At 46.7% G+C, this 23,203-nt stretch overlaps 2 protein-coding genes and 2 long non-coding RNA genes across 4 annotated transcripts; 3 read left to right on the top strand and 1 right to left on the bottom strand.

Annotated features, from left to right (window-relative positions):
• LOC122464124 lies at positions 1 to 4,011 on the top strand. The gene is made up of 4 exons (XR_006288027.1): positions 1 to 63; positions 294 to 386; positions 3,172 to 3,669; positions 3,928 to 4,011. It is a non-coding gene; the product is annotated as an uncharacterized LOC122464124 (long non-coding RNA).
• LOC122464123 lies at positions 2,740 to 16,128 on the bottom strand. Its single transcript, XR_006288026.1, has 3 exons — positions 15,997 to 16,128; positions 11,781 to 11,836; positions 2,740 to 3,251 (listed from the first exon to the last, which is right to left on the bottom strand). It is a non-coding gene; the product is annotated as an uncharacterized LOC122464123 (long non-coding RNA).
• On the top strand, positions 8,324 to 10,993 carry LOC122464122 (gastrula zinc finger protein XlCGF8.2DB-like). The gene has a single exon (XM_043538433.1). The coding sequence runs from the start codon at positions 9,407 to 9,409 to the stop codon at positions 10,415 to 10,417; it is 1,011 nt and encodes a 336-aa protein (XP_043394368.1). The 5' UTR covers positions 8,324 to 9,406; the 3' UTR covers positions 10,418 to 10,993.
• On the top strand, positions 15,991 to 22,866 carry LOC114018959 (zinc finger protein 239). The gene is made up of 4 exons (XM_037906572.2): positions 15,991 to 16,348; positions 20,038 to 20,161; positions 20,699 to 20,812; positions 21,219 to 22,866. The coding sequence occupies exons 2-4, from the start codon at positions 20,107 to 20,109 to the stop codon at positions 22,148 to 22,150; spliced, it is 1,101 nt and encodes a 366-aa protein (XP_037762500.1). The 5' UTR covers positions 15,991 to 16,348; positions 20,038 to 20,106; the 3' UTR covers positions 22,151 to 22,866.
• Positions 22,867 to 23,203: the final 337 nt, after the last annotated feature.

Here is a 23,203-nt window from a genome sequence, read left to right on the forward strand (position 1 = left end):
TGTTCCTCCCTCCGGGCTCTGTCTGTGCAGACAGTATACATAGGAAATGCTGCAGTCTAACAGGTCTGATTCCCACAGCTTCCCTCAGTCTTTTCACAGAAGTGCTCTGCAATGGGGAATGGCCATTTTAACAGCCTCTGAGATGTTGTATTATGTATGAAAAGTGTCAGCTGGGGCAAAATTGTGTCTAATTCCTTCAGCTGAGTAATTGAAGTAGGAATAGTTCAAACTATGTTTCATCCACATTTCTGTTCCCTTCTAAATCTGTCGTTTTTCCTGACTTGCTTCCTCAGGAGCAAGAAGAAGAGGAGATGGAAGCAGAGGAACAGGAAGAGAATTGTCAGTTTGATCAGGAGAAGATGAAGATCACAGAGGGAGGAAATATGGTGAGCAAAAGGCCTACACAGTCTGATAGGCCTACACATAAGGAACAAAAGGTAGAAGAGTAATGTTGTCTTGTGGTTAATACCTGGGGCTGGAAGAAAGGGCATCTGGATTCTATTCCCAGCTCTATCACAGATTCAGTGATATTGGGCAAGTCACTTAATCTCCCTGTGCATTGGGGAGGATACTTGCCAAGCTCACAGAGGAATTGAGGCTTAATTTACTGCCTGAAATTCTTGAGTTTTAAAGTACTTTATACAAGCAAAATGTTGTTGAGCTGTTCAGTTTTAAAATGATGATTGTGCATGAACTCATGTAATTCTGTATACATCTGTCCTGTGGTCTGGGTGACATAGTGAGCTTTTACATGATGCATTTTACATCAGGCCACTTACTTGCCTAAATATGGTCTAATACTCTAATTTTTGGCACCTTTAAAAAAAAATGTGGCTGTATTTTCTAGAGGTTTGCCCTGTCTTGTTTCAAATGATGGGGCTTTTGCCACTTCCTTTAGCAAGCTAATTTGCATTCTAATAAACAATTACTGATACTCAGCCTAAATTTGCCTTTTATCCCTTTCATCATTTTACACTCATTCATACCGTTGGGTCCAGATTAGATCATTCCTTTCCCTTCTTGTTGGTGCTTATGATTATAAGATCTAACACTCATCCTCCTTTTGCTGTCACTTTCATTTTTTAATGTTCCTCTTTCCTGTCATTCTGGACATTTCATACAGCTCTAGTTTTAAGAGACTCACCTGACTCTGGATTTTGTTACAAATGTGAAACTCAGGCTAGGCCCTGTAGGGGAGGAATGGTGTCTAGTGGGGAATGGGTAATTGGTTTTACCTATCATCTCTATTAAAGATCTTGAAGGAGTAAACAGCATGTTCATGACACTTGATGTCAAAGAGTACACCTCCTCTGTAGCATCCTCTGCTGGGCAGCGATGGCTCTGCAGCACCCTGCCTCAGTTTCCCCTTCACAGATTCCCAGGAATAATCCATAGAGGCATATGTCCAATAACCACACCTCTTCTTGGCGACTGGGTTATTAGCATAAAATAAACCCAAAGTGAAATCTATCCTCACCCCTTCATTCCCTGTGGAGAGGTGTGATGGGGAGGTTCCAAACTCATCTTGGGACAAGAAACTCTCTGTCCTCTCCAGCCACTCTCCTCATAGGGGTGGAGGGGAGTGAGCTCCTGGAAGGAGCTGGAAACAATCTTTCTTCTTCTGTCCATGAGACTCCTACTGCTATTCCCCTGTGGATGGGTTGGGTGATTCCCCACACTGAGCACTCTGGGGCAGGTGTGTTGCAAATACTAGAGAAAATAGAAGTATTCAAGGGGGAAAACAAAAATTAAATAGCTCTTGGGAGGGGAGAATAACCAAAACTGCAGTATTCAATGGGAGGGAGAAACCTGGAGAACAGAAAGGCCTAAAGAGCCATAAAGTGAGAAGCAAATAATACATAAATTTGGAATATAATGTGGTAGCAGAATAGGCCAGTGCAATTATAAATGTTTGAGACACACACACACACACACACACAAAAGTGGCACAGATCGAGAAGGCAATAATCCCTCTGTCTCTGATGCAAGTGCATCAGGAATACTGCAGTCAGTTCTGGTTCCCCTAGGCCATGCTCATCCTGACCTGGGGCCAGTTCAGCACCCTGAGGTCTTCCCTAACTTGTCACCTGGCTGCAATTGCCCGGGTGGCTTCCAGTATGCAGAATAACTAGGGCACTCCAACCATTCCCTTTTCTGCCTTCACGCAGCCTGCCCCAAAACATCCCTTGCACAGAGGGGTGCTGTCGCGGTTTCCACAGAGGGTTTCCCATGCCAGGGATACTCATGGGGCAGGGGGCTTTAAAGCCCACTTTTATTGGCTCAGCTTGTGCAACAGAGCAGAATCCAGTCCCTGATTACCAGAAAGGTATCAAGGAATTAGAGTTCAGAGGAAAGCAACAAAAATGTTCACAGATCTGGTGGGCCTTGACCAAGGGAAGATAAAAAGTGCCACTTTGGAGGAGAGACAATTTTTTACAAGTATTTGAAGGGTACAAACACTGAGGAGGCAGAGGAATTATTTAGGGAGGCACAGGGGAGTATTTCTAGGAGTGATGAGATGAAAAAAGGGAGAAATTTAATATGAATATCAGAAAAGACATTCTGAGATACCTACTAGGATGTAAAATAATGTCCCAAGGGAAATGGTAGGGGTACCATTGCTTGGAACACTTATAACTACACTGAACGGTGCACTATTGTTCTGTAGGGAGCAATCTTGCTCTGGCAGAGGGATAGACTAGACATGACATAACAGATCTGTTTCACTTCCAGCTTTAATAATTCTATGACAGACTCATGAACCTTTCAAAGGTTCTTGAGCCTACATATGATTTCACCATTCACACTTGTCACAGGGTTTGATACAAGACCAGGTGAAATTCAATGGTTTCCACTAACTTCATGTTGAGAATTTAGGTTTGTTGGAAACCAAAACCCAGTTGGAAGGAGGGAGTGGTTAATAACTCTAAGGGTGAAAGGGAGGAAATTGTTCATACAAAATAAAACCTCATTCTGTCCCTCTTCCACTTATTTTCTTGCTTGTCTCCTGCATCAGATACATGATGCTAGTGATGTCTTGTGCAGGCACAGCATGAGGATCCTACCCACAGTGGTGGAAGGACTTTTTATTCTGCCTCTGCTTCTTGCCCTGTGACTGAATGGTTGGATTGTTGCAGGCCAACAGGCACTGAGTAGGAATTCTTGTTTCAGATGCTGATGACCTTCGATGAGGTGGCTTTGCATTTCTGTGAGGCAGAGTGGGGCCTCTTGGATGAAGAGCAGAGGGAAATCTACAAGAAAGTCATGCAGGAAAATTATGAGACTCTGATCTCCCTGGGTACGACTCTCGTACATATAAGAAGCTGTGCAGTCTCGGAAGTGTCTATGGTCAGCTTCTGCTCAGTGTCCTTCCCTGCCCCCTTAGAATTAGAAGATCAGTCCCTGTGGTGCCCAGAACCAATGCAAGAAGAGACCATCCTCGCCATACCAATTCCCTTTCAAAGGAGGATTCTGAAATACAGCAGTGGAGCTAATTCCCAGAGCTTTCTATTGGGATAGAATAGTTTGTACCTATACCCTCATACTCTCACCATTGTATTACGTACTAAGACTGGCTTTGTCTTTGCAAGAGGGAAAACTCCTGTGGGAAGAGCCCTAGGGCTCATTCTTGAACACAAAACCAGAGTTTCTCTGCAGGCTTAGAAATGGGTAAGTAATTTAATTTTTTACACTGTGTCAGTTGTCTTATTTTCCTGTGTGTAGAGATCCCTGATTCTCCTTCAGAGATTACAACACATCTCCCAACAGTTACTTACTCTTCCAACAGGACTCATGACAATGTTCTCTCTATTTGGATTATACCCTTGCCTCTAGTAAAACAATGTGGGCTTATAAAAATCATGACCATTCTTTGTGACAAGCACTCAAACATTAGCCAGCTGTTAACACATCTTTTCCAATGACCAGAATTTCCAATTCCCAAGCCTGAGATGATAGCCCAGTTGGAAAGAGGGGAAGAGCCATTTCTCCCAGATCTCCAGCACTCTGAGGAAACGGAGATCCTGATGGTCGACTGCACAGGTGAGGCAATGAGTGAAATAAAAAGTTGGGATTCTAATAATAATGTATCTGCTCTCTTTCATCTTGTTAGCTGATGTGCGATGGCTGAGTCTGTGTCCTGTTGTCCATGTGCAATAGCAAAAAGAAAATGTCATGATTCTTACCCTGAATCATGGAAACAAACCTGATCATCAGTTTCATTATATAGTCACAATATCAAGTTCTATGCATACACCATTTCTAATGAAAAAAAACCAACAGCTTAACTTCTCTATTAGAAGAGAGAATGCATTGATTCTCCATGGTGGTCATGGATGACAGCAGGATAGGTATCTCAAAGTGGTAAAGCAAAAAAAAGAATAAAAAATAAAGGGGGTGGGTGAACAGTTAGCTAGTTTTGGTCTTCTGAGGAAAAAAAGCTGCTGCCCCACTACCACATCCTCTGATCTATAGCAGAATCTTATTTGTTATATCTTTATGCATGAGTCCTTGAATCTTTAGCCCAGAATTTAATCATTGTTCCCTTCACAGAGTTGATTAGCTTGCATAAGTAAACACTGTTCGCAGAACTATCCATTTCAGATTCTCTTTATGCTCTCTCCATATCCCATTATCTCTTCCCCCTTGGCTGCTTACTCCTTCTCAGGGTCCCTCTGTCTCTTGTTTCTTCCCCCTCACTCCTCTTCTCTCCTCCCAAAGAACCACAGACTTAAGTTACATTTCTCAAACAAGAACCACAGATAGGTGTGAACTGGGTTTGGAGGTGAACGAGGGAGCATTCTTGCCACTTCCTGCAGTGCACCTTAGGAGTCATTTTTTACAGTTCTGCCTTTGTTTTGCTGTCTCTTCATCATTCTTCCTCTTTCTTGTTTCCTCTGCTTTCCCTTGTCTCCTGATCTCCATTGCACTCTGTCGCAATCTGATTTATGCTATTTATCCCCTTCAACCCTAGAACCCAATTCTAGCTCCTACAACCCTTTCTTGAAAAGGCCTGAGTGGTATCTAGACCCCCTCCTCTACAACCCTGATCCATTCCAATCCCTCTCCTACCCATTTCCAGAACCCCAAAAATCCCTGTATTGGCCAGGCTTCTTAATCCACTCTCCTCCATCCTGCACACAGAACCTTAACCCTTGCCAGATGCCCTACAACCTTCTCACAGGAAGGCCTGGTAGCTAGGCCTCCTTCACCACAAACCTAATCCATTCCCTGTCCCACCCATCCACAGGTCTCAAAAGTTTCATCTGTCCACCCTGCAAGCCTTTGGAGAGAGAGATTCTTCTTCCATTTGCAAATCACCCTAATGATTGGGTTGAACTTTGAAGATTTTCTCTAAGGAAACAGCATAGGAGACTCAGGGTGGGATCCACTAAGAGACTCAGGGGTTGTAATGCTGAGTGTCACAGCGCCTAACTTTTAGGCGCCTAGAAAAAAATACAGGAACAACACTGTGATCCACATAGCCTGAATTAGGCACCTTGGTTCCCTGTACAATGAAGGAAGAGAGCTAGACGCCTAAGAATGCGATGCACAAAAGCTAGCAAGTTAGGTGTGGACTCGCCTAACCTAGCCAAAGGGAAATGCTGACCAGAGGAGTGTGTACTAAGCTCCATCCTTCTCAGAGACACCTAAGTCCAGGCAGCAGGGAGGCACCTATATGTGATCCACAAACAGAAACCAGCCACCTAGAGTCAATTCGATCAGGCGCCTAAGCTGCTTCTTGAGGGAATGTATTAGGCTCCTGCCTTGCTCCACACAAAATGGCCAGGGGAGGAGGCGGTGGTGGTGCCCACCTTACAACTTTTAGCTCAGTGATCAGAGCACTCACTGGGGATGTGGGAGACCTAGGTTTAGTTCTCCCTCCTCAGGCAGGCCTGGGGGAGAAAATTTGAACAGGAGTCTCCTACCTCAGGAGAGTGCTCTAACCACTTGGCTATGGGATATTCTGCTGTAGGGCTCTCTTAGTCTCTCTTGTGGAAGCTGTTCCACTGTGGACAAATAATTAAAGTGACTGGAGCAGGGGCCCTAAACCCAGTGTCTCCCACCAACCGGTGGGTGCCCTAATACTAGTCTACAGAGTCATTTCACTCTCTCCGGCCCCAATGACTGGGTCCAAAGTTCAGGAGCCGCTTGTCCAGTTTGCTTCAAACTTGGTAGAAAACTTCTACCTCAATCGCTGATCAAACCTCCTAATTTTGAGGCCAATTTGTCTTTTTTGTGAATTCTTGGGCTGGATGCCAAAATTGAGCTAATGATGGAAACCCAGTTTCTGCTTTCTCTATAGAGATTGCCATCACTCCCTAACAGCACTGAAAACTGATTCCATAACAAATTGCTTCTGGCTGTCACCCCTCCCAAATTCATGCTTTGCAGACTGTGAATTGTGCATTCACACAGGCACAGAGAACAAGTAGTGGGGAGTCAGGCAGCAACAGGACACCACTCATTTATGTGTGGTGGGAATGGAGTGGAAGAAAGGTGCTGATTTTTTTTTTTTTTTAAGCAGCTGAAGACAGAGAGCACTTAACATTCAGACCTGTCCCACGCTGCTGCAGTGTGTGCACATGTGGTCATCTGTCAGTGGGGTTTTTTGGTTTTGGGGGGCTTTTTTGCACTCAGGGAAGGAAGGAAGGGGATAAGGAGTGGTACCTCAGATCCAGAAAACAAGGTGATGGTTTTCATAGACATTCGCTGTATTAGAAAAGGGACGTCACGTCACAGGATGGACGGATTATGAATTGTCCGTTGTGAGATAAACTAATTTACAAACAGGCTCCCATAGCAGTACCATGCATAGAATGTATCTGTCAATAAGTAGGCATCATACGCCATCCTTAACGCAGCACGCTGCCCCTGGCATGGAGGATAAGTTCACCAATGGCTACTAGCCAAGATGGTCAGTGATACAGCTCCATGCTCTGGGTGTCCCTAAGCCTCTGACTGCCAGATGCTAGGACTGGATGACGGGATGGATCCTGTGATAATTACCCTGTTCTTCTTCATTCCTTCTGAAGCACCTGGCATTGGCTACTGTCAGAAGACCGGATACTGGGCTAGATAGGCCATTGGTCTGACCCAGTATGGCTGTTCGTAAGACAATTTCCAGATTCTGCTCCCAACCTGGGACTGGGCTTTGTCACTTAACTCAAATCTATGACAAGCCTCAGCCTAAACTTCATTGCTGAGCTACGCGGTCCTTAGGGTTTCCATCCAGGACCATCTCCTTTCTAGTTCCCTTTCTCTAAAGAACTATTCCAATCTACTGTTCACATTAATAACCTAGGCAGAGTCAATGAGTTTACCTGCTAAGTGATTCAGTAGAATTTCAGCACTTGTGTGCAGAGTTCTAATACCCACTAATAGGGTGAGCCAAGAGGAGAGAGCCCTGCCACCCCTGCTAATAATACTGTGCAGGGGCAGTTTATGGGAATGCATATGAAAGGGAGCACACACCTCCTGTCCAGCTGCCATTCAGTGCTGCATGGTACTCAGAAGTTATCAGTCATGGCTTTCCTCCAATTCTATCTGATTTTTAGCAAAAAAACCTCCTCTTTTACTTGTGTGATTATTCAGATAGCGGGGGGGGGGGGCGAAGAGGGAGATTTTAATGGGAGCAACTGCCACTCCAAGTCTTTCCCCAAAAAGGGAGAAAAATATTCTGGTCTCAGCCTTAGGATGATAGTGCTGGGGAGCCCAAATGACACAAAAATAATGCAAGGCAACTTCCTTTTGTGTCATCCAAATGTCCAGAAACAATCAAAACCAGAAACAGTCTCACTGGGATTGCAGTCTCTGTCAGTGGCATAGACCTCAGTTCAGGGCATGCGATTTATTCCCCAGTTACTACTCTTCCCTTAGGGTGTGGGGGAAACTACAAATCTGCTAGTCGTCCTTCCTAGGACTCCTTCTCCCCCCAGAGTTCTCTGCTTCTGTCTTACTGGTTTTGCCTCACTCAGACACAGCTGTCAGTTCCTCCTCTAAGCAGCTGAATGAATTCCAATTCTGGGAGCTCAGGTAACCTCCTTTCTGCCCAGTAAAGGGGCTTAATCTCTCTTCCTGATTCCCTCAGGGACAGGTACACATACTTTGTCACAGGGATATGGAAGCTGATCTGATCCCTTGTCCCTTCTGAGGGCCAGGGTATTCATCTCTGGATATCTTTAATGTATTCATAGTTCTCTGGATTTGTGAAGAAATCTTTTTGCAGTTTCCTCTTTCCAATGTTCCCTTTCTCTCAAGCATGGGGATTTAATCATCTCTGGATTCTCCTTTTATTGCAAGAAACTGGGATTGTGCAGGAAGGTCCTGATGAAGACATAGAGCAGCCTAGAACATTATCAGGCAGCAGATCCAAAGGGAATATTTCCCAAAGTCCTGAGGAGAGAGACACCTCTGATGGTCAGCACATCTGTGGAGAAGACAGGCTGACCGCCTGCACTGACTGTGGGAAGAGCTTCAGTCGGAGCTCATACCTCGCTGCACATAAGAGAATCCACACAGGGGAGAGACCCTTCCAATGCGCTGAGTGTGGGAAAAGATTCACCGACAGATCAACCTGCAACCAGCACCAGAGAACCCACACCAGGGAGCCGCCCTACAGCTGCAAAGTGTGCGGGAAAAGCTTCAGCTTCAGATCAGCACCCAGCAAACACTTGAGAACCCATACAGGGGACAGGCCATGCAAATGCACGGAGTGTGGGAAGAGCTTCAGAGACAGCTCTGCCGTCGTCGAGCACCAGAGGATGCACAGTGGGGAGCAGCCCTACGCACGCAGAGAGTGCGGGAAACGCTTCCAGCGGAGTTCGCACGTCACTAAACACCAGAGAATCCACACAGGAGAAAAATCCTCTATATGTGAAGAGTGCGGGAAAGGGTTCATGGAGAGTTCATATCTTACTAACCATCAGAGAATCCACACAAGGGAGAGACCCTTCACATGCAGGGTATGCGAGAACCGCTTCAATCAGAGCTCCACTCTCTTCAAACTTCAGAGGACCCACACGGGGGAGAGACCCTTCACATGCACCAAATGTGGGAAGGGCTTCCTTGGGAGCTCAGCCCTTACTCAGCATCTGAGAATCCACACGGGAGAGAGACTCTATGCCTGCAGGCTTTCCAAGAAGAGCTTCAGTCGGAGTTCACATCGCATTGCACATCAGAGGATCCACACGGGGGAAGAGACCCTTCCCATGTGCTGAGTGTGGGAAAAGGTTTGCAGAGACTTCCATGTTCGTGCAGCACCAGAGAACCCACACTGGGGAGCAGCCCTACAGTTGCAAAGAGTGCGGGAAGAGCTTCAGGTTCAGCTCCACACTCACCAAACACCGGAGAACTCACACAGGAGACAGGCTGTGCAAACACACCCAGGACGGGAAGAGCTTGAGAGATGCCTCCTTCCCCATGGAACACCAGAGAATCCACAGCAGGGAGTGGCCCTATGGGCATGGGAAACACTTCCTGCAGAGTTTGCACATCACTAAACACCAGAGAATCCACATGGGAGGTAATTACTATAAACATGAAGAGGGTGGGAAAGGGTTCACAACAAGCTCATACCTCACTGACCACCACAGAACCCACACCAGGGAGTTGCTCTTCACATGTGCTGACTGTGGGAAGAGGTTCACCAGCAGATCAATGTTCATGCAGCACCAGAGAACCCACACTGGGGATATGCCCTGCAGGTACAACGAGTGTAGGAAAAGAGTTCGCTGACAGATCACACTTTACTAATCACCAGAGAATCCACACAGGAGAGAGACCCTACCTGTGTGCCAACTGCAGCAAGAGCTTCAATCACAGCTCCACTCTCCTGAAACATCGCAGAATTCACACAGGGAAGAGACCCTTCATATGCACGGAGTGTAGAAAGGGCTTCAGCCAGAGCTCAACATTTATTCAGCATTGCAGAATGCACACAGGAGAGAGACCCTTCACTTGCAGAGTGTGCAAGAAAAGCTTCAGTCGGAGCTCGAACCTTGCTGCACATCAGAAAATCCACACTGGGGAGAGACCCTTCCAGTGCGCTGAGTGTGGGATAGGCTTCAGTGGGAACTCAACACTTACTCAGCATCTGAGAATGCATACGGGAGAGAGACCCTACGCCTGCAGAGTGTGCAAGAAGAGCTTCAGTCGGCGCTTACACCTCGCTGCACATCAGAGAATCCATAAGGGGGAGAGACCCTTCACATGCACTGAATGTGGAAAAAGGTTCACCAACAGATCAACATTCAGTCAGCACCAGAGAATCCATACTGGAGAGAGGCCCTACCACTGTGAAGAGTGTGGGAAAAGCTTCAGATTCAGCTCAACACTCACCAAACACCTGAGAACCCACATAAGGGACAGGACGTACAAACACACTGTGGGTGGGACAAGTTTTATCCTTAAACAATGAACACTCCCCTCCCCACCCAGTTCTGCTTCATTCAGTAGGAAGACCAATAGTGAGAACCCCTGGGGTTATGAAACCTTACAGTGCCTAAACATTTTTTTTTTGGAGTTCTTTGTAGTGAGCCTGTACCAAAAATGAAACTTCTTTGGTTTCAGGTCAGACAATTTTATTTTTAATGTGGAGTAAACCATCCAAACGTATGCTAAGGGGTAAGGCACAGGTCTCAGAATATTGAAAATATTCCAACTTTTCTTAAAAATGCATTTTTGTCTGGGGGATGATGTGTGATCCATGAGGAAAGATATGTTGGCATCTGGCTTGCAGATAGACTTCCTCCAAATCCAAAATAACTGAGACTGGTCTCAAACCTTGGGCCAGATCATAACCTATGCATGGGAAAATGTGAAAATAAAAAACTTCCTGGCAGGAGGGCAGCAAAGGTTCAGGCTACAAATTCCCAAGCACATGCTGCAACTTAGGGTATGTCTACACTACCTGCCAGATCGGTGGGCAGCGATCGATCCAGCGGGGGTCGATTTCTTGTGCCTAGTCTAGACATGATAAATTGACTCCCGAGCGCTCTCCTGTAGACTCCTGTACTCCACCGCCGCGAGAGGCGCAGGCGGAGTCGACGGGGGAGCGTCAGCAGTCGACTCACCGTAGTGAAGACACCACGGTGAGTAGGTCTATGTTATTCACATAGCTGAAGTTGTGTAACTTAGATCTATTCTCCCCCCACTCCTAGTGTAGACCAGGGCTAAGTGACTTTATGAGGTAAAGCTGTGTGTGCTGAAAGGCTGAGGTATTTTAAATTAATCTTGTCAGGTTTACTAAAATGGTTGTAGCTGACCTTTTATTCATTCTTTCAGAGCAAGGAAAGGGAGAGGGTCAGAAGAGCTAAAAACTGAGTAAAGATAGCCGGCACTGTGGTTCCTCTTTCACAAGCTGAACAAGCTGCTCAGATCGTGAGGAAGAAAGACCATAATCTCAAGCAATGGATGTTTATTAAACTTTTTTCTTTCTGCATAACTACTTGCTGTGACCAGTATCTTCTTAGTTTACAGTAACATGGTTTTCCATAATGACAGGTTTCAGAGTAGCAGCCGTGTTAGTCTGTATCCGCAAAAAAGAAAAGGAGTACTTGTGGCACCTTTAGAGATTAACAAATTTATTTGAGCATAAGCTTTCGTGAGCTACAGCTCACTTCATCGGATGCACCGATCAAGTGAGCTGTAGCTCACGAAAGCTTATGCTCAAATAAATTTGTTAGTCTCTAAGGTGCCACAAGTACTCCTTTTCTTTTTATGGTTTTCCATATTTCCTATGCGGTTTGCCTTTAAACATTATAAATAGCATTAGTACTCACCATAACTCAGTGTATGACATCTGGGAGAAACAGGAAAGGATATGCTTTTGCGATATCTGTGAAGAGAAATAGAGGTTAACTCTGCTAACAGCAGTCCAGAAAGGCCATCACTCTAAGGGTATGTCTACACTACGAAATTAGGTCAAATTTATAGAAGTCGGTTTTTTAGAAATCGTTTTTATATAGTCGATTGTGTGTGTCCCCATACAAAATGCTCTAAGTGCATTAACTCGGCGGAGTGCTTCCATAGTACCGAGGCTAGCGTCGACTTCCGGAGTGTTGGGGAACGGTAGCTATCCCACAGTTCCCGCAGTCTCCGCTGCCCATTGGAATTCTGGGTTGAGATCCCAATGCCTGGTGGGGCAAAAAACATTGTCGCGGGTGGTTCTGGGTACATGTTGTCAGGCCCTCCGTCCCTCCCTCCCTCTGTGAAAGCAACAGCAGACAATCGTTTCGCGCCTTTTTTCCTGGGTTACCCGTGCAGATGCCATACCACGGCAAGCATGGAGCCCGCTCAGCTCACTATCACCGTATGTCTCCTGTGTGCTGGCAGACGCGGACCTGCACTGCTACACAGCAGCAGCAGCAACCCATTGCCTTGTGGCAGCAGATGGTGCAATAGGCCTGAAAACCATTGTCATCGTGTCTGAGGTGCTCCTGGCCGCCTCGGTAAGGTCGGCCAGGAGCGCCTGGGCAGACATGGGCGCAGGGACTAAATTAGGAGTGACTCGACCAGGTCATTCTCTTTAGTCCTGCAGGCAGTCCTATTGTACCATCTTATGGTGAGCAGGCAGGAGATGAGGATGGCTAGCAGTACTACTGCACCATCTTCTGCCAAGCAGCCAGGAGATGTGGATGGCTTGCAGTCCTACTGCACCATCTGCTGCCAGCCAAAGATGTAAAAGATAGATGAAGTGGATCAAAACAAGAAATAGACCAGATTTGTTTTGTATTCATTCGCTCCGTGAAATCAACAGCCGACAATCATTTTGGTGAGGTCTGTCAGGGCACCTTGAAAACTTTAATGGAGATTCAGTCCTGCCTGAAATAGCAGAGGGAGGGATAGCTTAGTGAGTTAAGCATTGGCCTGCTAAACCCAGGGTTTTGAGTTCAATCCTTGAGGGGGCCATTCTGTGTGACAGTTGTTTTTGTTTCTCCTTGATGTAAAGCCACCCCTTTGTTGATTTTAATTCCCTGTAAGCCAACCCTGTAAGCCATGTCGTCAGTCGCCCCTCCCTCCATCAGAGCAATGGCAGACAATCGTTCCGCACCTCTTTTCTGTGCAGACGCCATACAACGGCAAGCATGGAGCCCGCTCAGATCACTTTAGCAATTAGGAGCACGTTAAACACCACGCGCATTATCCAGCAGTATATGCAACACCAGAACCTGGCAAAGCGAAACCAGGACAGTAGGGGACATCAGCGTGGTGACGAGAGTGATGAGGACACGGACACAGACTTTTCTCAAAGCACGGGCCCTGGCAATGCCGGCATCATGGCGCTAATGGGGAAGGTTCATGCCGTGGAACGCCGATTCTGGGCCCGGGAAACAAGCACAGACTGGTGGGACCGCATAGTGTTGCAGGTCTGGGACGATTCCCAGTGGCTGCGAAACTTTCGCATGCGTAAGGGCACTTTCATGGAACTTTGTGACTTGCTTTTTCCTGCCCTGAAGCGCCAGAATACCAAGATGAGAGCAGCCCTCACAGTTGAGCAGTGAGTGGCAATAGCCCTGTGGAAGCTTGCAACGCCAGACAGCTACCGGTCAGTCGGGAATCAATTTGGAGTGGGCAAATCTACTGTGGGGACTGCTGTGATGCAAGTAGCCAACGCAATCAAAGATCTGCTGATATCAAGGGTAGTGACCCTGGGAAATGTGCAGGTCATAGTGGATGGCTTTGCTGCAATGGGATTCCCTAACTGTGGTGGGGCCATAGACAGAACCCATATCCCTATCTTGGCACCGGAGCACCAAGCCGGCGAGTACATAAACCGCAAGGGGTACTTTTCTATAGTGCTGCAAGCACTTGTGGATCACAAGGGACGTTTCACCAACGTCAGTGTGGGATGGCTGGGAAAGGTACATGATGCTTGCATCTTCAGGAACTCTGGTCTGTTTCAAAAGCTGCAGGAAGGGACTTTATTCCCAGACCAGAAAATAACCGTTGGGGATGTTGAAATGCCTATAGTTATCCTTGGGGACCCAGCCTACCCCTTAATGCCATGGCTCATGAAGCCATACACAGGCAGGCTGGACAGTAGTCAGGAGCTGTTCAACTACAGGCTGAGCAGGTGCAGAATGGTGGTAGAATGTGCATTTGGACATTTAAAAGCGCGCTGGTGCAGTTTACTGACTCGGTTAGAGCTCAGCGAAACCAATATTCCCACGGTTATTGCTGCTTGCTGTGCGCTCCACAATCTCTGTAAGAGTAAGGGGCAGATGTTTATGGCGGGGTGGGAGATTGAGGCAAATTGCCTGGCTGCTGGTTACGTGCAGCCAGACACCAGGGCGGTTAGAAGAGCACAGGAGGGCGCGGTGCGCATCAGAGAAGCTTTGAAAACCAGTTTGGAAGAAATAAACTTTTAAAAAAACATTGTTTTAATAGTTTCCCCATGGGCGCACCAGCCCTGGAGCACCCACGGAGTCAGCGCCTATGAATCATAGGGATACATATTGTATAAACACCAATTTTGATAATTTGAGTTATGTAGTTGATTATATGGTAGTTAAACTATTAAAACAATGTTTTTTTAAAAGTTTATTTCTTCCAAACTTATCCCTTTGAAGTTCTGGGGGATGTTGTGAGGCTTAAAATTTGTAAAAGCTCTAGCGGAGCTCAGCTAAAGGCACTACAAGCATAAAAATATTATCTTCTGCAATGTTTTTCCTTCAAATAATAATTTTGGACAATTTAAAGGGAACTTAAAGCAATGAACATAATACTGCCTAATCTCCAGATTCCCAATCCCCTATTCCAACCTTCTAGACATGCTGCTTTCTTTCAAATATGCCTTTCACACAACCTATTCCTTAAATACTAAAAATGCCTGGGCCCAAAAGTGATCAAAGTCCCACCCTACCTCCCTGGGGGTGGGTTTCGGGGAGAAGTGCACAGAAAGGAAAGGGGCTTAAGTGAGAGAAAGAGAGGGAGACTGATTGCTGGACTTTGTGACAGAATCATGCTGGAGAGACCAGGTGGGTGAGGTAATGTCTTGTATTGGACCAATTTATGTTGGTGAAAGAGACAAGCTTTTGTGCTTACACTTACATTTCCCAGAGCTGAAGAAGAGCTCTGTGTAAGCTTGAAAGCTTGTCTCTCTCACCAGCAGAAGTTGGCCCAATAAAAGATATTACCTCACCCACCTTGTCTCTCTAATACCCTGGGGCTGACATAGCGACAACAGTGCATACATACAAAGTCCTGTTGCACAGAGAGGGCAAAGAAGCCGCTTGCTATCCTGTGTGGGGTGATTATCAGCACCTAAAAAGAAAAGGAGGACTTGTGGCACCTTAGAGACTAACAAATTTATTTGAGCATAAACTTTCGTGAGCTACAGCTCACTAGCATTCTGTAAAACATCAAGAGCTGATTGCAGAAATGGGTGTTGCTGACTGGCTGCAGGGTTTTTTTTGTTTTTTGTTTGTTTGTTTTTTGAGAAAAAAAAAGCCTATGTCCCAGACAGCTTACAGTCTAGACCCAAAATGTTTTTAAAAATCACAAAATTGCCTTAAAAATCATGTTTTTAAAAAAGTTTGGGGGTTATATGTTTCCCTTGGGATTTTTGAGCCTTTACGATGCATTCAGGTTATACAGTCAAGCTCTCCTCCACAATCATGAGGGCTAGAAACTTTTTAATCTTAAAATACAAATAAGCTGAGATTTGCAATCATTTGACTCCAGGAGCTGGGGCTTTAAGTATCATACCAGAGAGCTGGCAACCTTGCAAGGAATGGAGGCCTTGTGGCACCTTAGAGACGAACACATTTCTTTGAGCATCAGCTTTCGTGAGCTACGAAAGCTGATGCTCAAAGAAATGTGTTCGTCTCTAAGGTGCCACAAGTCCTCCTGTTCTTTTTGCGAATACAGACTAACACGGCTGCTACCCTGAAACCTTGCAAGGAAGGGCTTCCGCCACCATCGTGTTTCCACGCCGGGCACGGGCTGGACATTCAGTAGCGCGTCTGGGGGTGTCTGTCCCCCCCACACGCACACTTTGCTAAGATGGCTGCTGCGGCTGGCCCTCGCTACGTCCCGGATCGTGCTCCCGCTAACATGCATGGAGCAGCGGCTGCCATGGTGTGAGGTGCCTGGCTCCCAGCAGCTCCGACACCTGGCCGTGCCCAGCCGGGTAGGATCCCTGGAGAGGTCCCCGCCTTCAGCAGCGCGGAGTAGCCGCTCGCCCCGCAGGCTCCGCCCAGGAAGCGTCCTTTGCACTCCCCGGTGCCCAGCAGGAAGCTGCAATCTGGGGGGTGAGTGGGGAGCGCTGCCCGGCTGAAGCGCCGCCTCTCTCCGGGAGGAGAGCCCGGGGCTGGAGGCTGCAATCCCTGCCCGCCTTTTCGTGCAGGTAGGTCAAACGGGGCTGTGGAAGCGGAGCTGCAGGTGTGCGGGGGGGAGGCGCGCAGGCGTCTGCTCCCGGGGCTGGCTTTGGTGCGGGGGGCGGCGGGGTCCGGCAGCCTGGGCGGGCAGCGTTCAACAGCCCGCCGCAAAAGCAATCACTCGGCGCTTCGAAGCCACGTGACTTCTAGCAAAGACACAGTGGTTTCAGGATGGGACTTCTGCGAGAGCGGCACAGAGAGCCGCAAACTGGCCCTGCCCCTGGGGCCCCTTCCAGAGTGGGACTGCATCCAGCACCCAGCTGAAAAAATGAGGGACGTTTCTCTCTTTCCCCCCACCACCTGAACCAATGTTTCCTTAGAGACCAGACTCCGTTTTCCCTTTCAGCTCCTGCTCCTTTCCATTTATTACTCTTCCTCCACGGTACTCCCCAGGGATGCCACCCTATTTCTGCACCCCTTTCCTGTGGCACAGACCAGGAGTGTGATGCTCAATTCTTGCACCCCCTTTTGACGTTTTCCATTAGCTTTTCCTATCCCCACTTCCTCCTGCAGCTACCCACCTTCACACAGCTTGTCCCCTTTCCCCAGGAATCATCTGTCCTCCTGCCCCTTTGCAGATTTCCGTTTGAACCCCTGCTCCATGTTTTTTATCTCACTAGCACTCCAGCTGGCAGCCCTCCCCGTCCTTGCCCCCCTCTCCAGACACACCCCAGCAGTTCCCTATTCATACACCACCATCCAGCCACAATACAGCAGTCTCCCCCTATTACTGCACCCTTTTCTGGTCGAGCAGCATGGTCTAGCAGCCCCACAATCCTCTTATTCTTGCATTCTATCCCCCTAGGATTTTCCAGCCGGCCACTTGCACCCCATTCTTTCAGCATCTCACCCTAGGATCCTCTAGCACTACACCTGACATAGCAAACTGCTGCTTGTATGTTCCACTGTCCCCACTCAGCTGACGGGGGAATTGCAATTCTGGAATGCCTCGTACCCCCTGCTTCAACCCCTAGCTGGATTATAGCCTCCCACCTTTACAAAAACCATGGGGGTTCGTTCTGCAAGCAGCATGGAGCTAGAGGATCTAGAGATATCAGCTTGCTGTGTAAATGAGGCTGAATCCCCTAGTAGCCAGTAATGGGGGCCAGAATGAAAAGGGGTCTGTCTGCTGGTGCAGAGTCCAGCCCTGTGTAAGCTTGCGTCTCTCACCAACAGAAGGTGGTCCGATAAAAGATATTACCTCGCTCACCTTGTCTCCCAAAGATAAGAGTAATACTTGCCAGGCAGGCTTGTGCTATTGAAGTAGATATATTCTTCCCTGTGGCAAAAATCTCTTACCATTGGGAGCAGAAAGTGAGCATTATTCAGTGTTGGGGAAAAATATACACAATATAATTGGATTGCTTCCTCAAAATCTAATCTTTGCCCAGTAGTCCCCAGGGTTCACAGTGTGAAGAATGGAAGCGTTACGCTGTCTGTTCTCCTGCAGGAACAGATTCCAGGAGCCTAAGGGATAGAAAATGTCTTGCTGAAAACATGGAACTCCGCACTAGAGTAATCCCTATAAACCAAAAATATCTTGGCTGAGCCATAAAAATTACATGTAGCTGAGTGGAATTAAAAGCAAAATGATAAACATTTATTAAAACTCCAACTATGAGCATGGGGGAAGGGTTACAGACTCTTACCCTCTCCTTGGTCTCCTGGCTCAGGACAGAATGAAAATACCCCTAGAATATTGACAGGTTTCAGAGTAGCAGCCGTGTTAGTCTGTATTCGCAAAAAGAAGAGGAGTACTTGTGGCACCTTAGAGACTAACCAATTTATTTGAGCATGAGCTTTCGTGAGCTACAGCTCACTTCATCGGAATATGCTTGCCAGTGGCACACAAGAATTCTAAAGCAAGGGGGGAGCGGGGGAGCCATAGGATTCACTTATCTTTGCCTCCTCTGAAGAGAGAGAGACTTCATTCTCTTTGCCTGTTCCAGGCTGGCCAATTTAGCTTTACTGTGGATCTCTGCTGCTGCTGCAGCACAGTTGAAGGTTGAGTATGATGGGAAGCCCCTCTCTGCTGCTGCCTGATTGCTTATATTTTCATTCATGGTATTTCCATTGTAAGCTTATATACTTGTTAATATCCAATAATACGGCCTCCGAATACAAGTATTGCCTGGATGTTGGGATGTTTGCCCATCCCTAACTAATATATTTTAGCAATCCCAGCAGTTACAGCCTTTGGGTCCAGCCAGTAGTGGAGCTGTATCAATGTAACCTGCTAGTGTAGACAAGACCTTGGTCACTTCTGGTTAAAGCAGGGGTAAATTGCACTGGCACAAATTGCAGATTATAGTGGTTTTGCCTGTCTACGCTTGGGGTTGCTCTGATGCAGCTATGCTGTTGGGAAAGTCACCGATGGCTGAAATCCCCAGTGTAGACCAGCCCTCGGAACCAAAAGGGCCATTGAAAGTGATCTTCCCTTCCGATCCTTCACATACCCATCTTGGACATATGCTAGAATAGTGTTTCATAGTGCTTGGAGTTGCCAAGAGCAGTGTAGAGCACCCTATATCCAATGGGGGCAGTTGCTGCCTGCCTATTGAGTTCCTGTAGAACTTAAAAAGTTTCTTGTGCATCTGGTATTTAAGGGAATGTAACACATTGTGGAGATCTACATATAGCCTGAAACAACTGGTCTGCAATTTTGCTAATCCAAGGCATTAAAAAAAAATTGAGTTGGGTCCCCCCAATCATTATTTATTTTTAAATAAATAATTTTGGGGTTCTTTTTACTTTCCTCTTTTTGAGCCTTTAGGGTTCAAGTTTTCAAGCTTTTATTTGCAACCATTAGGGGGGAGAAATGTTTAACAAAAGCTTGAGATTCTCATGTAATCACAGGACTCAAGAAACTGGTGCTTTAAGAAAAACACCAATCTGAGGATGTTACCTGTCCTATTCATCTTGATGGCTTATTAGATCTGAAACTTACATACTACTAACATGTATGCACTTAACATGCCAGTAATGCCCCTTTCCCAACCATTGTTGATGGGTGAATGGGCACAAGTGGGGGAAGTAGCCCATCACCTGTAAGCACTTGTTCACGCTGTGGGCCTGTCTTCCCTTGAGCTCTTACCTCCAGTTAGTTGATTGCAAATTGACTTGAAGTCGCAGACACCTTTATGAAGACTTGTCTGGAAGCTCTCAATCATCTGTGGTTTCCCTGGGGATCAGCCTAGAGTAAAGAATAAACATATAGCCTGGAACAAACATCTGAGAAGTATACACACTGGCCTTTACCAAAGTGTTAATGACCTAGCATTAATTAACAAACTGTTAACTTGAGGAGAAAATTCTAGGCAGCCAGTGCCTAGGAGATACTTAAGCGTGGTAGCAAACGCTTTTTAAAAATACTACTGTAGACAGGGCAAGTTTTAGTTTTAACACGATAGTTGGTCGTGGTGAACCGTAGGACTGCCCACTCCTCCCTTTGGTTTTCTTCCTTCCCCATCCTCCTTTCTCTCTCTGTGACTTTTGAGGTTTTCCCCCTTCCCTTTTTCTTGCCATTCTGTCTCATCTGTTCTTCTCTGCAGCAACTCCCAGTTCCTGTGCCCCTCCTGCTCCTCTCACTACCTCTTGCTACTTAGCAGTGGGATTGTCCTTGGAGCAGCAAATACTGAATGGAGAATGCTTGTTTTAGGTACCATTGGCATTTTATGCTGTGGTTGTGCTGTCCAAAGACCTAGCAGGGCTTTATGGCAAAGGGCTGATGGAACTCAACAGGGATGACATGCAGGAGAACTACCAGAATCTCATCTCACTAGGTAAGGAGTCACCTTTTTTATGAGCATCTCTGAAGTGATTTCATTTGCTTCAGCACAAGGTTCTTTCCTGGGGGGTTCAGACCCTTTAATCCTCAGAACGTGGGTGTGACTCTCCCCGCCCATTTAGAAGGATTTTCAGAAGTGCAGTTGACAGCCCACTCCTGTCCTTGTCTCTAACACCTGAGCATACAAACATTGCTGGAATTTCCTGGGTTTGCAACACACCTCTACTCGGGACTGTCACCAACTTAAAAAAGGGATTCGGGGGGTCTCTTGTTGGCTTTCTATATAATATCATTCTCCCATTAAGAGGGATCCTTGAATCTCCTACACGGATAAAATACATCTACCATCAGAACCGTTATTCCCCAAATTGTATGCTGGAACACTTTCCCAGCCATTCAGGTGACTCATCCCTTCCAGACTCTGCTCTGCTCCCTCCCCTCCCCATTAGAGCAGCTGGGATTAAAAACATCTTTTGTGACAAGCATTGGTTGAATATTTAACAAGCCATGATGTTTTCTTTCTCATGAGCAGGTTTTCCAATTCCTAAATGTGGCATGGCCTCCCAAATGGAACAAGGCAAAGAACTATCTGACCCAGGTCACCAGGCTCTCACGGAAACGGAGCTCTTGACATACACCCACACAGGTGAGGAATAAGCTGAACCAACTTGGAAACACTCAATGAGTGAAGTAAAAGAAGTTGGAATTCCAATAGCAACTGTGAACTTATGGTTCTGCCTCATGTCATCTTGTTCCGTTCTGTCATTAGTTTTCTTACATTGTAACCAGTTCTCCTATCTCCTGGGCAAATATCAAGGATGGCTTTCTGCCCTTCCTGACTCACTTCTGCTAGTATTGTCTACCCTCACCTGTACGCTGAGTGTTAAGAAGAGTTGTGGAAGCTGAATTCATCCCCTCCACTCTTATTTGGGAAAGACCTGGCTTCTGACCTTCAGCAGTAGTCACAAGTCCTTTGCAAGTCCTCTTCCCAGGGCTTCCTTTCTCCCAAGCACAGAGAATAACCATGTCTGGAATAATCTTATCTTTGCCAGGAGATCACAGTGGAGAGGAGGAGATTCCTCAGCAGGAAGATTCTGCAAGCATGGAACTGCAGCGGGTGTTTTCAGTGAGATCCGGAGGAGACATATCCCAGGGTCCGGACCTGGGAAAAGCCCACGTGAGTCAGCACAACTCAGCAATGCTACAGAGAGAGGACCCTTCAGAGAGGAAACAAACTGAATCCACTCATGATGAACGAGACCTCCAGGAGCAAGGAGAGGACGTTGTCCCCCGACGAACACCCCGATCAGAGAGACCAACCATATGTTCTGAATGCGGGAAGGGCTTCAGTCGAAGCATACACCTGATCCAGCATCAGAGAATGCACACGGGAGAGAGACCCTTCAAATGCACGGAGTGCGGGAAAGGCTTCAGCCAGAGCTCACACCTTATTCAGCACCGGAGAATCCACACGGGTCAGAAGCCCTACACATGTCACGAGTGTGGGAAGAGCTTCAGCCAGAGCTCCAACCTTATTAAACACCAGAGGATCCACACAGGGCACAAGCCCTATGTATGCACTGAGTGCGGGAAGATCTTCAGTGATAGCTCCACATGCATAAAACACCAGAGAATGCACACGGGAGAGAAGCCATACAAATGTCCCGAGTGTGGCAAAAATTTTAGCCAGCGCTCACACCTCATCCAGCACCAGAGGATCCACAACGGCGTCAAGCCCTACACGTGCATGGAGTGTGGGAAGAGCTTTGGCCAGAGCTCCGATCTGATCAACCACAGCAGGACCCACACCGGGGAGAAACCCTATAAATGTCCTGAGTGTGGGAAGTGCTTCAGTGGGAACTCCAATCTGATCAAACACCAGCGGATCCACACGGGAGAGAATCCCTACCACTGTGCTCAGTGCGGGAAGTGCTTCCGCTTCCAGCCGCAGCTAGTGCGGCACCAGAAACACCATGCACAGTAGGCACCACCACTGCTGGGAAGAAGGGGAATACAGCCCTGCCTGTAAGGAGTAGCTAGCTGAGCATTGCAGTGTGATGTTGGGGAGGGAGCACATCCTTAGTGTGATGATGGTTCTAGCCATTGTTTGGGTATGAAGCACCACAACAGGAGGAAACTGGGAAGAGTTAAGTATTCAGGGGAATCATGGCCTTTTATTTTTAGTAGTGATAAGGGTAAAACGTGGATCAAATCATAACACTTTCTCCGTACATTAATCAGGCTTTGGCATTCTTGCCAGACTTCACCCAGGCCTTGTGGCTCCCTTCAGAACCTAAGCTCCTGTTTCCCACTTTCTGGTACTTTTTTTAGATTAGTTCCTATTGATTATATTTATTTAACCCCACTTCCCCTACCCCACATTGTGATGGTACTTGGGCCATATCCTTGGAACTGTATTTGCTGAATAAATGGTAGTGAAATCAATGTGTCTCTGACAAATATGCTACTGTTCGACAACTTAGTCCATGAGAGCAAGTCGATTAACATCCTAATAGACATTTCTGTCAGAAAGATGCTTGCTCAAGGGCTCTTGTGGGTGGCACTGTATGAACATTCTAAAGGTGTAATCGGTATGTAGGATGAATTTGTTTTAACTGCAGTCTGCTAATTGACAATTTGGTGAACAGGAGGAGGATGACATGCATTGAAAAAAAAAATAAACTATTTGTTTAACTTTAATTTTAAATGAAATGTGTTCTTAAACTTTAATATGAATTTTAATTTCATAATTCTGTGGTTTTTTTCCCTTGAGTAAACCACCTTAACTTAAACCACCATGAATCTGGAATTGTCAGTTGTTATGGAGAGGAGATTATGACGTATATTTCTAAAGCTATGTCTACACTAGCACTTTTGTCAATAAAACTTGTCAGTCATGGGGGTGAAAAAAACCACCCCCTGGGCAACATAAGTTACACCGACAGAAGCACCGGTGTGGACAGTGCTATGTCAGTGGGAGACGCTCTTCTGCCAACATAGCTACCACCGCTCGTTGGGGGTTGTTTAATTATTCTGA

Source organism: Chelonia mydas, chromosome 1 (genome assembly GCF_015237465.2).
Source record: "Chelonia mydas isolate rCheMyd1 chromosome 1, rCheMyd1.pri.v2, whole genome shotgun sequence".
NCBI lineage: Eukaryota > Metazoa > Chordata > Testudines > Cheloniidae > Chelonia > Chelonia mydas.

Bases quoted from the DNA above. Each gene is read 5' to 3' on its own strand.
- LOC122464122 (XM_043538433.1), top strand. From the start codon at position 9,407: ATGCCTCCTTCCCCATGGAACACCAGAGAATCCACAGCAGGGAGTGGC.
- LOC114018959 (XM_037906572.2), top strand. From the start codon at position 20,107: ATGGAACTCAACAGGGATGACATGCAGGAGAACTACCAGAATCTCATC. The intron at 20,162-20,698 runs GTAAGGAGTCAC...TCTCATGAGCAG, and splicing joins CCAGAATCTCATCTCACTAG to GTTTTCCAATTCCTAAATGT. The intron at 20,813-21,218 runs GTGAGGAATAAG...TATCTTTGCCAG, and splicing joins CTTGACATACACCCACACAG to GAGATCACAGTGGAGAGGAG.